Below are 13453 nucleotides of genomic sequence, written 5' to 3' on the forward strand. Positions count from 1 at the left end.
TCAGGGAACAACATCCTCCCATCTGCTTACGGTTGGAAATTTCCAATTCTTTTTCAGCTGGCCTCCTAAATCCACAGTTAATGGGCTACTTGACGGCTAAATTTAATTTTAATCCTTCGTTCTCTTCCACAGAACAGGGGAACTGGATGGCCTGTCTGGCTCAGTGGTAAATGGGTCTTCTCTGCATGAAGCAGGACTTCGTCCACTTTTTTTGCCTCCAAGATTAATGTGCAGTCACTGCTCCCTTTGGCAGACTCCCCTTTCAGTTTAAAAAGAGGGAAGTTCTGTCAAGAAAGAAGTCCCATAGGCAGCGCTGGAGGTTTGAGGGGACTGCCACAGACACAGGCAGGTAGTGAAGAATAGGAGAAACAACCAACACAGGCAGGTAGTGAAGAATAGGAGAAACAACCGACTGCCTCAGACACAGGCAGGTAGTGAAGAATAGGAGAAACAACCAACCAGGTTTAGGGTGAAATGTTTGTCTGTTGTTTCCATGCGGTGCTGAGCATGAGTGTGTACGAGCATTTTGGTGCTGAATAGCCACCTCTTCCTTACATGTGCACATTCTCACCTTCTAACACACAAAATCCCACAAGCAAATCCAGAACCAGAGGACCACATTATCGAACTCCCAGCCTTAAACAATCCTCGCATCTCAGCCTCCCGACTTGCTGGGGTTACAGGCGTGAGCCACCACTCCCAGCTCGCAGAGGAACATATTCTCTGGCTCCTTAGGGTCCTTCCAAATCTAAAGTTGTCCATGCCTGTATATATAACTCTGCTGCCACAGCTAGTGCTGAATGCATTCAATGGACCTTATCCATCTCAGTGACTAGGGCAGAGTGTCAAGTGTCAGGAAAGTGACATACTTTAATGAAAAGAATGTAATAAAAGCTAATGTGGGAACTCCAGTTCCTTCTGGCATCAAGAAGGCAGATTGACTCATGTTTTTCATTTCTGGCTAAGGACTGAATAATGAAAGGCCAAGTGCGGCTGTGAGCCAAATCTCCTGAGTGCCAGGGAGTCCTGACCTCACCCCATGCCCTGCTACAATGGCAAATGGCAACAGGAAGTTTTGGCGTCAGCCGCTGGAGAGCCTGTATAACTGACTGATGCACAGGCCATCGTGAATTCTGAGGTGGGGGAGGAGATGGGAGCAGAATTGCTGGTTATTTTTCTATTAAACCATCTGTGCTGCTGCTGAGTAATTATAAGCCATGAGTTGACTACTTAGAATCCAATCCAGGAGAGCTCACCTCCTCATGTGAATCGAGCTAGTTAAGTAACATGCTGTAGAGCAGTGGAAATGGAGAGGGTGAGGGTCCTGGGTTGGAGTGCAGGTGTCACACACAGAAAGACACACACGCATAGGTGTTCTGGTCCTCTCCTGCATTTCTCCAGAGATTCTGTCCCTGTCCACCTGTTTGCCCAAGTCACTTCACTAAACATGAAAGACATGAAACATGAGGGTTCTGTGAGGTTCAGGAATGTAATCTGTGTAGTGGTTGCGTGACCTCCCTACAAGACAGCTGACTTTGATTGGGGAGCAGAGCCCCCAAAGCAGGGGAATGTGCCTCATGTGCAGATCCCCAGAAATGCCAAGGCTGTAACCATCTTTGCCTTCCCTCCAGGAGGCTGGGAAGCAGCAGAGATGGCAACAGGGTGTGTGGAAACTGGGCAAAGCGGTTTCTGGTCCTTTCACATAAAATCACACAAAAGAATCCCTCTTCTTTGGAAGGAAAAAGATAAAAGAGGAAGGTTTCATAGATCCAGCCACTCACCAGACTTTTCTTGAAACCTCAAAGTACAGAAGGCACAGCTGCGGACATTTATAGTCAGCAAACACTCTGTCTCCATGTGGCCCAGAAAGCAGGCGTTGTGAGGACAGTGGAATAATGAAGCCATGAACCCAACCTTTGCCAAAACTCTGCCCACCTCCCTGCAGGGACGCTGAGCTTAAGGAATGAGACCTGAGTGTTCTTATAAATGCCTTATAATGTAAAAGTGAATTGGAAAGAACAGAAAAGTTGCAATGTGGGTATCTTTCCATTTATTTTTTTATCCACTGCTCTGCCCACACTTAAAATAAATCCAAGAAGAAAAATAAATAAATGAAAAAATCCCCTTCCCTTCCTCCTCAAAAGTCAATAAAGTTCCCCAACGGAATTTTCCAGGTTTACATTATAAACATTCCCTTAACTTGATGTATGCAGCTGTGGAGAACAGTCTTCTCTTCAGCCACTGCATAAACAACATATATGCTTGTAGAAAACATACATGGTGGCAGGCACACGCCTCGGCAGGAGGGCTCAGGGGACACCGCAGCTTTCTTTGAGAATTCAGCTAGAGGTCATTCCCCCTACTTGGTGAGGGGCTTTGCTCCTGGGGGTTGGACCAGGGTCTGAGAAGGCTCTGGCTGGGTGGTGGAAGGAATGCCATGTCAGCCCTGGTTTCTGAGGAGCCACAGAAAGATGCTACCATGGCAACCACCATCAGTAGCTCAAGTCGATTAAGCAATAGGCTTCACAGAAGCCTCCTCAGTAAGTCATGGTTCAATTTTAAGAAAGAGAGAAAGAGACTGGGACAGGAATAAGGTTATTTGAATGGTGGACATTATGGGGCAAATATATGGGATATGATAACGAAAGTTGTAAACACAAGGAGAGAGATACTTGACAAGCCTGCAAACAGCCCCACATTTGGCTTTCTGCTGGCCTGAGCCCCTGATCATGAGGGACATAGGCTCAGTGACTTGTTTCACTCTCTGTCCCAGGCCAGGTCCTCTCTCTGCTGGCAGGCAGGACTCTGGCTAACTCCACCAAAGTGATGGGAGAGCTGAATTCTCTGGTGCCATTAATGAGGAAAGGAACAGGACAGAGTTTGAAAGCATGGGTGCATGAGCAAAAGAAAGCATTACCTGGACCTCGCTCAGCAAATGTGACGAAGGCCAGAGGAGGGGGAGTGAGAGCCTGCTCCATGAGCAGAGAAAGGGGAGAGGGAATGGGCATGGCAAGCTTGGAAAGTTGAAGGCAAAAGAGAAAATGGATGGAGAAGGGTGAGCAAGTACCATCTATGTTTCGGAGAAAACGAAGGGAGAGTTCAAGAAGTGACATGACTAAAAGCAAGTGATGGATCATAACTCTCAATCCATCACACAAGTATGGACCCCAGAACCAGGGGGTTCCTGGAGGCCCCTGCACTGTACCTGGTCTGAGGAACAACAGAGAGGCTTCGGCTCCGGGGCTGTTAAGGCTTCCCCTGCCACCAGCACCAAAGCCACCACTGCCATGTTTCAAAGGGCACAAAGAAAGAACAAGACAGATGACAGCTCTACTGAACATCATCACTGCTCTGGGTCTGAGGAGAGATGTCTGGACTGTGGACAATGGGCAGGCATGCAGGAGCTTCCTCTAAAACATACCTCCTCCCACACTGGCACCAAAACGCCAGCCTGGTTACCAGGTACACAGGCATAGGCGAGGGGGGTGTATATGTATAAAACAACTAGGTCTTGGGCCAGCCTGCACACATCTATCTGTATACATTGCGCATCAATACATATTTGCTCCTATATTTGGATTTCATGATGTGATAAGAGAATGGAAGGATGAGGAGGGGAATTAACAAGTATTGATTGTTCACACTACATCAGGTCCTGTCCTAAGCACTTTACACACATTATTTTATCTGCATTTCAGAGATGAGAACTGAGGTTAGGAGGGTTAATGTTTTGCTGTGTGGCTCAAGGACACAAAGCTGGAAAGTAGAGGGGCTGGGATTCAAACAAGGGCCCATCTGGTTCCACAGCCCAACCTTTCCTGCCACTCTGTCCTGTTACGCCAGTGGGTTCTGTTCTTCCTAAAGATGGGGTGGGTTCTTTCCTATATGCTTCTCTCTCCTTGTTCTTTATACTTCAAAGAGAGACACATTATTTTTAGAGATCAAAATAAGAACGATACAGTGGATAACCTATGCAAATGAATTAGTAAAATGAAAAGGGAACTTGACCTTTTAAAAACATAAGGATAATATTTATCTCTAACAAAAAATGTGGGTCTCCTTAGGGCAAAAGCAGACTTTAATCCATCTTTCCAAGAAGATGGAAGAGGAGCTGGAAGTCCCTCTGATGGAGCCAGAGCTGCCTTTCCTTTCATTGTACCACGAGAATCCAGACAGGGCCCAGATGCTTGAGAAAATGCCCCATGTTTCTGTAAAATTTCCTCAAGAACAGTCCAGCCACATGTGACAGAAAGCTTTCTTTTTGTGGGGGGCAAAAGTGACTGCACAATGGAATTAACATGTGCACATGGGGACAAGGGACACTGGAGTTACTTTGATCACCAGCCCATTTCAGGGTCACAAACTATGCCCAACATGGTTTTCTTTTGTAGGGTCTCTCATGACTGAGGGAGCACAGTCCACTCATGTCACAGTCTCGTGGCTGAGGGAGCACAGTCCACTTGCAGGTTCTGGGAGATCCTACACTTCTAGCACAGCTGGGCGTGTACCTTGTACCTCTCCTTAAGACATAGCCCTCCACTATCCCCACCCTACCAGGCCACTTGAGAAACATCTTGTAATTCTCATCCCACCTATTTTTCTGCCGGAAAGGATAAGAGACGGAAGCTGACAGTGCTTGAGGAGAAGCTTGAGGAGAAGCACTGTCAGCTTCCCTTTCTTTTTTTTTTTTTTGAGACAGAGTCTCACTGTGTCACCCAGGCTGGAGCGCAGTGGCGCGATCTCAGCTCACTGCAAGCTCCACCTCCCTGGTTCACTCCATTCTCCTGCATCAGCCTCCCAAGTAACTGGGACCACAGGTGCCCACCACCATGCCTGGCTATTTTTTTGTATTTTTAGTAGAGATGGGGTTTCACCGTGTTAGCCAGGATGGTCTCGATCTCCTGACCTTGTGATCCGCCTGCCTCGGCCTCCCAAAGTGCTGGGATTACAGGCGTGAGCCATCGTGCCCGGCCCAGCTTCCCTGTCTTTCTAAACATTTAGAAGGGAAAACCCTTCCAATGGTGATCTCTTTCTAAACACTTGGAAGGGCAAACCCTTGGAGGGAAAACCACTCAGAAGGGTAAATGTATGAAGACACTGTGTTCCTTTCGCAGCTGCCATCAATGACTCAATGACAGCAGCTCCTGAAAGCTCTCCTGCCTCGCCACACGGTGTAGCTAGCCTTGCTGAGGCTAAAGATGAGGCTTCCACTTGTACTCAGAGAGACTTGAGGGATGGCTCTGAGAATTCTGTTGTGCATCCTGGAAGAGGCTGAAGCTGCTCAGGGTGAACAAGGTACAGACAGAACCCCGAGGCTGTCATTCATCCTTCTGGGGCACTCTATACACCAGGTTAGGAAAAAGACCCTGAAAGCATCCCATTTCCTAGTTACACCCAGGAGGGCTAGAAGAGCCCTTTCCTTGGCTAGATTCCACAGGAAATGTCAGAATGTGATTGAAAACTGTCTAGAGTTGGATCTATGTGTGGGGGAAAAAAAATCCCACAAATATAATGAACATGATTTAGTTGCCTGAATGGTTTAAGGCTGTTTTCCTAAGTACATTATCAAGGAAAATTTGGAAAGCCTTTCCTTTTGGAGATTAAACATATTATTAGGTGTGTGCGAAAGCACGGTTCTTGCATCCCTGGAAGAGCTCTCATTTACACGTGCTATGAACAGAAAACCTCACCATGCCTGGGATTCCGTGATCCTCAACTTTGCACTACCCTCTGCATCTTTCTTTCAAGCTGCTTCCTTGATTGACACACTCAAGAAAGAAAGGGCCCATTAGCTGTTCCTAGGTCTATTGCTAAATGCATGGAAGCACTGTCCACATTGTTGAGTGCCTGCCCATGCTTACTTGTTTCCAGGAAAGGAATTCCCAGGGCCTCTGAGTTCTCCCTCCTGACGCTCCCTACTCCTGCTTCCCCCATTCTGCCAGTCAGGTCACATGAGCTGCAGCTGCAAGGTACTCAGGAGCTCTGCTGAGGGTGACTGGGGAGCAGATTTCCCGGAGGGGCATTCTTTGGCATCACCCTGAATGTTGCATTTCTGGAAAGGGCTTTAAATCAACTGGAGTCTCCAGGAAGAGGGGAAGGAAGGGAATCAAATAAGAAAAGAGTCACTTACGCCAGAGCAAAGGCCACCAATGCGCCAACGACCACCACAAAGTCCAGGATGTTCCACAGGTCTCGGAAGTAGGACCCGTCCTGTAGGATCAAGCCTTGGTCTATCATCTGCAGAAGAAGGATATGAACAGCCACAATGAGCCCAGAAGGTGTGGGCAACACTGGACCTGAGCTCTGTTCATCGTGGCAATGCCTCCACTGCCACCATCTCCACAGCCAACCCTATGCTAGGACCTGGAGAATGAGAGCGTAGGTCCAGCAGACTTTCTCCACATGACTGAGTCCTGAGGCCCCCATCTCATAGTCACCCAGGGTTCACTAGACTCCTTGGTTTTCACAGAACCCTGCCACATTCCTCCTTTCATTTATGGCTCAGAGCACTGGGCATTGCCACATAGGCACAGATGGGTAAAATCCTGGATGGATGAGGCTGGGAACAAGACAGACAATGGGGTGTTATGATGGCTTGGACTAGATGAAGCCCAGGAAGACTCATCTCTACCTAGCCCTTTGCCTTGGCATACACCCAGGCTCAGCCAGGACAAGCACTGGGGAGGAGAGTGCTGGCCCCAAGCCTGCCTGCACACCTGTTGCCTGCCTCCTACTTGGGCCATGTCCACAGGCCTGCACCAGTACAAACATATCCATGCAGCCGTGTCTTGCTGAGACAGATTTCTTCAGGATTCTGAGGCCAGAGAAGGGGCGGCAGAAGCTGTACAGAGGGCTGCCATTGGCTGGTAGCTGGTAACACTGAGGAAGGGCTCTAGCCTAAGGAGCAGACAGGTGACCCATCTAAACCCAAGAGCCCAGGTTTTCTCTAGAAGTTTTTACCTTTATAACCATCTCAAAGGTGAACACGCCTGTGAACACATAGTCAAAATACCTCAGGACCTGAAAGACATATATGGGAGAAGGAAATGACCATGTGTGGCCAACAGGCTACTACATGCACTCCCACGTGCCAGGACACATGCACTCGTGCCTGCCCACCCCGGCCCTCACCCACTGCACCCTCAGAACAAAGGCTTGGAATTAGAGCCACTAGCTGGACTGAGAGAAATGCCAGAAGGACGGGCATGGGCCCTGCTGCAGCCGTGTGACCCAGTGGCCACTCCTTGGCTGTTCCCTCTCGTTGGCCAGAACTTAACTTTTTGGGTCTGAATTGTCCATATACCTGTCCCTTAGTTCTGGCTCAGGACCTGAAATCCTTGTCAGCTCCTGTCCTTCTCGCGTCCCTCATGTCTCCTGACATATACCCGTGGGACCCCCAGGAGAGGCCTTGGCCCTCTGTAGTGGAGCTGCAGCTGCCAGCTTCACACACACCATCCATGACCCTATATTAGACCCATATCCAAGCCCATGGGTGGCTGCAGAGCCTCGCAGAGCCCTGGCCGGTTTGAGGCAGAGCCTTGCAGTGTGTTGGGCTTGGAAGGGGCTTGTCTGGGAATGGTTCATACTTAGCCCTGAGGAAAAGGAGTGGGCAATTTCCAATCCTTGCTCATTCCCCAGAAACCTTGTTACCATCTCGGTTCACCTCCAGTGCTGGGATGGGGTGAGCACCAGAGTACTACGGAGGCTGACACATGGTCCCTGTGCACCCACTTTGTTGCGCTCTGAGTTGGTCAGGACGGGGTCCTCTGCCGCCAGGGCGATGCTGCTGGCTGCAATCACCAGGAGGATGCACATCTCAAAGTAGCGCAGGTTCACAATGTAGTGGCAGGCCCTCCGGATCCTGCGGGCAGTGGAGCACGACTGAGCTTGCCCACTCCCCACTACACCCATGCCCTTACTCCTCACTCCCACATACACATATCGGCCCCTTCCAGACAGCCAGGCCCTTGCCAAAGGAAGCCGCCAGGGAGAGCAATTTAATTTCTCAGCCACCACCCTTGATTTAAAGCCCCAGTGGAAGAAGGTAATCAGATTGGTTAGAGGCCGCGGCACGCAAGCCAAGATACATTATCTGCAGGCACGTCTGAGCCATGGGGAGCAGCCAGCATCAGCCTACCAACTCAGGGCGGCTGCACAGCACCCTCTGCTGTATCTTGATGTCTACTCTCCCACTCTAAGGAAACTGGGACATCCCAAGGAAATTACAAAGAACCAAGAAACATAAAAATAGATCTTGATTCTAAGATTCCTGACGAAAGCAGTAATGAGTTTTCATGAGCCCCAGGTTATTCTGGTTAAAGTAACTGTATTCTATATTCTGCATTCTAGTCATGGATGGCTCACATGCCTTAACCCAGGTTGCCCTCTCTCCGGAGCCCTGCTGGAATGCTCTTCCCAAATTCCATCTTTCCTGAATCTAACCTTCCAGACTCCACTCTGTCACGCCCACTTCATGTCCCTGCCTCTGCTCTGAGTAGCATGCTCAGAGCAGACCATTTCAAAACTCCACATGGAGAGCAGTGTGACCAAAACTCTCAACTCAAACAGGTGATCTGGTCATTCTAGGCTCCACATTCTTGGCTCTATCCACTTCTGGAATATTCGGTGACACAATCTCATGTAGATTTCCTTCCTTTCTCCATGCTACCTACTGACCAAAGACTGGTAAAGAGTTCCTTTCTGATGACATGTCTCATGCTGTCCTGTCTGACGTTACTCTTTCGGCTACGGGCAGAGTTCAGAGGCTGTCTAACTCACCAACCCACCTCACTTAGTGGGTACCCCAGACGCTCAGTGTCTGGCCATGCCCCACCAGGAAGGCTTAAGAAGATGGCTGGGCCCCCATCCTTCCTCTCCCCTTCACCCTGCCCTGCCTCAGACCTGGCCGTTTACCCTAGTACCAAAGAGGGAGCAACGCGAGGGTGGCTTACGGGTTGGTGGTGCTGAAGATGAACATTGAGCTGTGGGGCACCATGGCTTTGCCTGTCTCACGCTTCTCCTTCTTCTGCTTTTTATTCTCCACCTCCTCATCATCCTCTCTGATCTCTGCCTCCTTCAAGGGACTGGCTTCCCCATCCGTCTTGTTGCTAACTACAAGAGGAACACATTGAAATCTTCAGAAACCATGCAGCATGTGAAACTGGCACCATTTGTGTTTAGTTGGGGATGAAAGGAGAGGAGGAGAAAGGGCTCCAGGGACATCCCTAACAAAGGTGCCCTGCAGGCATTGGGGGTATTTACTACCTGACATTGAGTTAAACTCTTCTCTTCTTATTTCACCCTCCCCAGATGTTATGAGAAATAACCTTTTATGTCATATAAATGACTATGATCATGTTTCCCCTTTTAAGGTTGAACTTTTAGAGTCTGATAAACAACATAGTGTTTCTGTTATAAAATTTACAAGGTTTAGATTTTATATCTAAACTCTGGATTCTTTGTACATATTCACTTACTGAATTTTCCCATGGTATACCCCGAGTGGCATGTATTATTACTCCCATGAGACAGATGGGAAAACTAAAGTTCTGGCAATTTAAGTACCTTTCCTAAGGTCATACAGCTAGTATGGGTTCCTGATTTAAAATCCTATCGCCTTTCAGTGAATCACCCTGCAATGGAAGATTTCAATAAATCATGACTCTGTTTGCAGCAGCCTTTCTGGCTGTGCTTTTTTTGGTCATGATTAATGTAGAAATAAGAATGTAATAATCATGTGAGTATAGGTTCATGACTGCATCCCAGGATTGGGAGGACGAAGGAGCCAGAGGTCGAGGGGAGCTCTCAGCTGCTGCTGCTGTTTCCATACTCAAGACATGGTATAGGTTAAACTGGCAGGAGGCTGAAACTGTCACAGCGGGGAAAGGGCCCCACTGCTCCCTGCTCATTGAATGACTCCACCCTGGAACCCTGTGTCAGCAGTGGATCCTGGTGGTCCTGGCCCACGCCAGGGCCTCCTCCTAAAGAGTAAGTCATAAGAAGTATCCAAAAGCCTTCCTATCACATGCTTTTACCTATGACCAAGACCAAAGAGTAGCTCTGGAATTAGAACAGAGGGAGAGTAAAGCTTTATGTTCTTTCTCATAAAAGAAGGCCCAAAACACTTCTTACGTATTAAAGCAAACAAACACCAAAAGAGCTGTGGGTCTGGGATCCTGAGACATGCCCAAGTCAACTGAAGCGTGCCACTGGACATGGGAAACTGCACTTTCTGAAGCAGTAGTGGCATGTTGACTATAGAGAACATGCAGAAATGGGGAGGGAGCATGGAAGAAAGAAAAACAGGGAGGGGGAAGACTGTCATGTGAAAGAGTAAATACAGAAAAAATAAGAGGAAAACATCAAAGCTGGAACCCTGTGGTCACAATTCAGTGATCTTGGGACAGCAGGTGGGATTAATGCGGGGACAGCATGAGGCCAGAGCAGCCATGGGGTATGGGGTCAGGGCAAGGATAGGGTGTGGAATTAATAATGCAGGGATGAGGTGTGGGGTCAGGGCAGGGATGAGGTATGGGGTCAGGGCAAGGATAAGGGGTGGGATGAATACAGGGATGGGATGTAGGGTCAGGGCAGGGGTGGAGAAGTGTTTTTTGGTTGGTTTGTTCGTTTTGCTGTGTTTCCCTTTAGGACATCAATAATTAACATTTGTTGTCTAAGGGAACTGTGATGGGGAGAACTTGTGACTAACAGCTCCTAGGAGAAAAAGAGTTGGTAAGAGCAATAGAATCATATAAAATATTAGTACAGGGAACGACCTCAGAGATCATCTAGTACAACACTCTCACTTTACAGACGACAAACTGAGGCCTCAAGAGACACAGAGGTTTTTCAAAGGTGACTCAGTGAGCAGAGCCATGATCCACTCCATCAGAGGCTCCCTAACTTGCTGGGGCAGCAGAGCACCTGGGAGACCCCAGAGAACACCATCAAATATTCATACACCAAAGCAAATAGCTGAATATCTCACTGGGCACAAAGTCACATGTGATCACTCTGAAGACTTGAGTGTGGTCACAGGAACCAAAAGCTTGGGGAAATTTTATGGGAAAAATTTAAGATGAAGAGAATGCTGCCTTATTTTTGTTCTGCACACTGGGAGAAAACTGCCACTCATTTTTACTTCTTGAAGGATGATTTACTCCTCCTGGTGGTGCTTTCCATGTGGCTTTATTGGAAGGGCCCCAGCCCCAGACAGGATAGGAGGTGGGGTTGGAGGGGAAACGGGACTGCGCTCTCACTGTGCACCACGGTTGAGTCCACCAAGGGGCCCACGTCGGGGATGGCGACGGTCACGCTGGTGCTCTCGGTGGTGGCCTTGTCCGTGTTGGCCGTGATGCAGGAGAGGTCGGGCTCACTCTGGCTGATGACCCGGCCCATGTCTAGCTGCACATCCCCCAGCAGGGCCTGCTCACTGCTACCTTCCGGCTCCTGCTCCGTCGGCACCATGTCCTTCCCCACTTCCAGCTCAGGATGGGGCAGGACTAAGGGGGCATTGGCCTCATCAAGGCCTCCTGCCAGCCCGGAGCCTCTGGACACCATCAGACTGTTGGTCCTGTGGAGAGAGGAGAAGAGAGCTGGTGCTCAGATGCTGTCCCCAAATGGCGGGTGTGCCTGGCACGAGGGGAAGGTGGGGAAGCTCAGGCAGCCTGGAAAGCACAAAGCCACCACCGCCTTCCACCCCACCCAGCCAGGCAGAGAGGTGCTAAGACCCACACGCCATGGTCACTGCCTTATTCCTGTCCTTCTATCCACGACCCACTTCCAACAGGCCCTCGTTTTCAGGGGGACAGAGCCCACTGCCTGTTATATTTATTCATACCGCACAAAGTGTGTGTCAGCATAATTTCCATTTTATAAAAGGGGAAACTGGAGCTCAGAAAGGCTTATATTGAGGAACGCCTAACAGCAGCCTGTGCGCCGTCCATCTGGGACCCCGTGACTCACTCACCTCCTTAAATCCTGGGCTCTCTCTTCTTGGATCGTTGGCTCCTTGGCACCATGGTTGCCCCTGAGCTCAGGGTCCTTCTCCCCTTCAGTGGGCATGGCTTCATCCAGACTGCGTTCCTGGCTAGCAGACCTGCTCCGAGAGGCTGAGGAGGACTCCTTGCCTTCCGTCCTGATGCGGCGATGCCGGCTGCGCCGCTGGCTCTGCCTGTGCCTGGCCCGGTCCTCAAAGGTCACCACAGCCTCTCCTCCCCCCGCCTCCTGCTGAGTCGGGTCACAGTTCCCATGACAGGGCCTGGCCAGCCACGGCGGCTCCCGCTGGCCCAGGGACAAGGGGGTCCTCTGGTTGTCCAGGGCACTGGATCGGTCCCCTCCATCCCCCTTGAGGGACCCCCCACGGCTGATGCGCTCCTCCTCGAACTTCTCCAGGGCCAGGCCCAGGGCCAGGCCCTCGATGGCCCTGGGTCTCCGATAAAGGCTGGAGTGGGTGTTGAGTGGGTTGAGGGAGCTGAGTGGGTTGAGCGGGTTCATGGACGGCGCCTCCTCCCTGTTGAGGGCCTCCTGGCTGGACATCTGCATGTGCTTCCTCAGCTGGCTGGTGCGCTGCTCCCACACAGACATGTGGTGCCGGCGCCTCCGCTCCCTCCTGCCAAGGGGAAAGGGCAGGGCTGTGGTCAGAGCCTGAAAGCTGCAGGCAGGGAGGGTGGCCGCAGGGGCCATGTGAGAGGGCGGGACACATGGTGGGGGCAAATGGGAGCGCCCAGGACCTGCAGACAGGAAGCACAGAAAGATGCGAGGAGCAGGCGGGCCACACGTGAGGAGCTCATCGGGCAGGTGCCTCCCAGCCTGGCCACTTTCCACTCCAATCCCTGCCTTGCAGTAACTGAGGGGTGGGTAGGCATCAGCCCTGGGAGGGGTTCCAAGTCCCTAGGGCCTGCTGGGGCAGCAGTCCACAGGCTTACCACGTCTTTACTCCCCTGCTCTCCTTGCTTTCAGGGCGTCTGCTTGTACACACTCAATGGCCCTTGATTCAAGGTCAAAGGTCTTTCCTCCTCCTCTCCCCCTCAATCTCCCTTCCCTCTGAGGTTACAGCCTGGGATAATGAGGGCTGAAATGGTCAGATACCATTGAAAGGTGAGAAGAGTGCCAGGCAGACTTATTGCACCCTCAAAAGTGAGAGTGCTACGAGTCTCTTTCACAATAGCTAATAAAAGCCACAGAAGGCTAAGTGCAGAGACCACCAGCAGCTCATACTCAAAACTGCGATTGAGCATTTCAGCCCAGGGGCCTAGAGGAGCATTCACGGGGCAGCAGAAACACATGAACACAAATGCAGGAGAGCACACGGGAGAGGGCTTGCTGGGCGGACGGGGAGTCACCTCCTCCCCACGCCTGTGCCTGTGGGCGCACACCCACAAACTGTGAAGGGGACACGCAGATGTACCCACACGCACCCTCACTGAGGCCCACACATAGCTGTACACAACTT

General features: G+C 50.4%; 1 protein-coding gene across 7 annotated transcripts in view; it reads right to left on the bottom strand.

Moving 5' to 3' along the window:
• The window catches only part of CACNA1E (calcium voltage-gated channel subunit alpha1 E), a 495006-nt gene that overhangs the window by 55488 nt on the left and 426065 nt on the right, over window positions 1–13453 (bottom strand). For all 7 annotated transcript variants that reach the window (XM_073011718.1, XM_073011715.1, XM_073011713.1 and 4 more), the window contains 6 exons: window positions 11969–12610; window positions 11259–11572; window positions 8952–9111; window positions 7732–7861; window positions 6961–7020; window positions 6131–6237 (listed from right to left, as the gene is read on the bottom strand). In XM_073011718.1, coding sequence (XP_072867819.1) covers window positions 6131–6237; window positions 6961–7020; window positions 7732–7861; window positions 8952–9111; window positions 11259–11572; window positions 11969–12610 — 1413 coding nt within the window. The remainder of the gene's footprint in view (window positions 1–6130; window positions 6238–6960; window positions 7021–7731; window positions 7862–8951; window positions 9112–11258; window positions 11573–11968; window positions 12611–13453) is intronic.

Source organism: Chlorocebus sabaeus, chromosome 25 (genome assembly GCF_047675955.1).
Source record: "Chlorocebus sabaeus isolate Y175 chromosome 25, mChlSab1.0.hap1, whole genome shotgun sequence".
In the NCBI taxonomy this organism is placed as follows: Eukaryota; Metazoa; Chordata; class Mammalia; order Primates; family Cercopithecidae; genus Chlorocebus; species Chlorocebus sabaeus.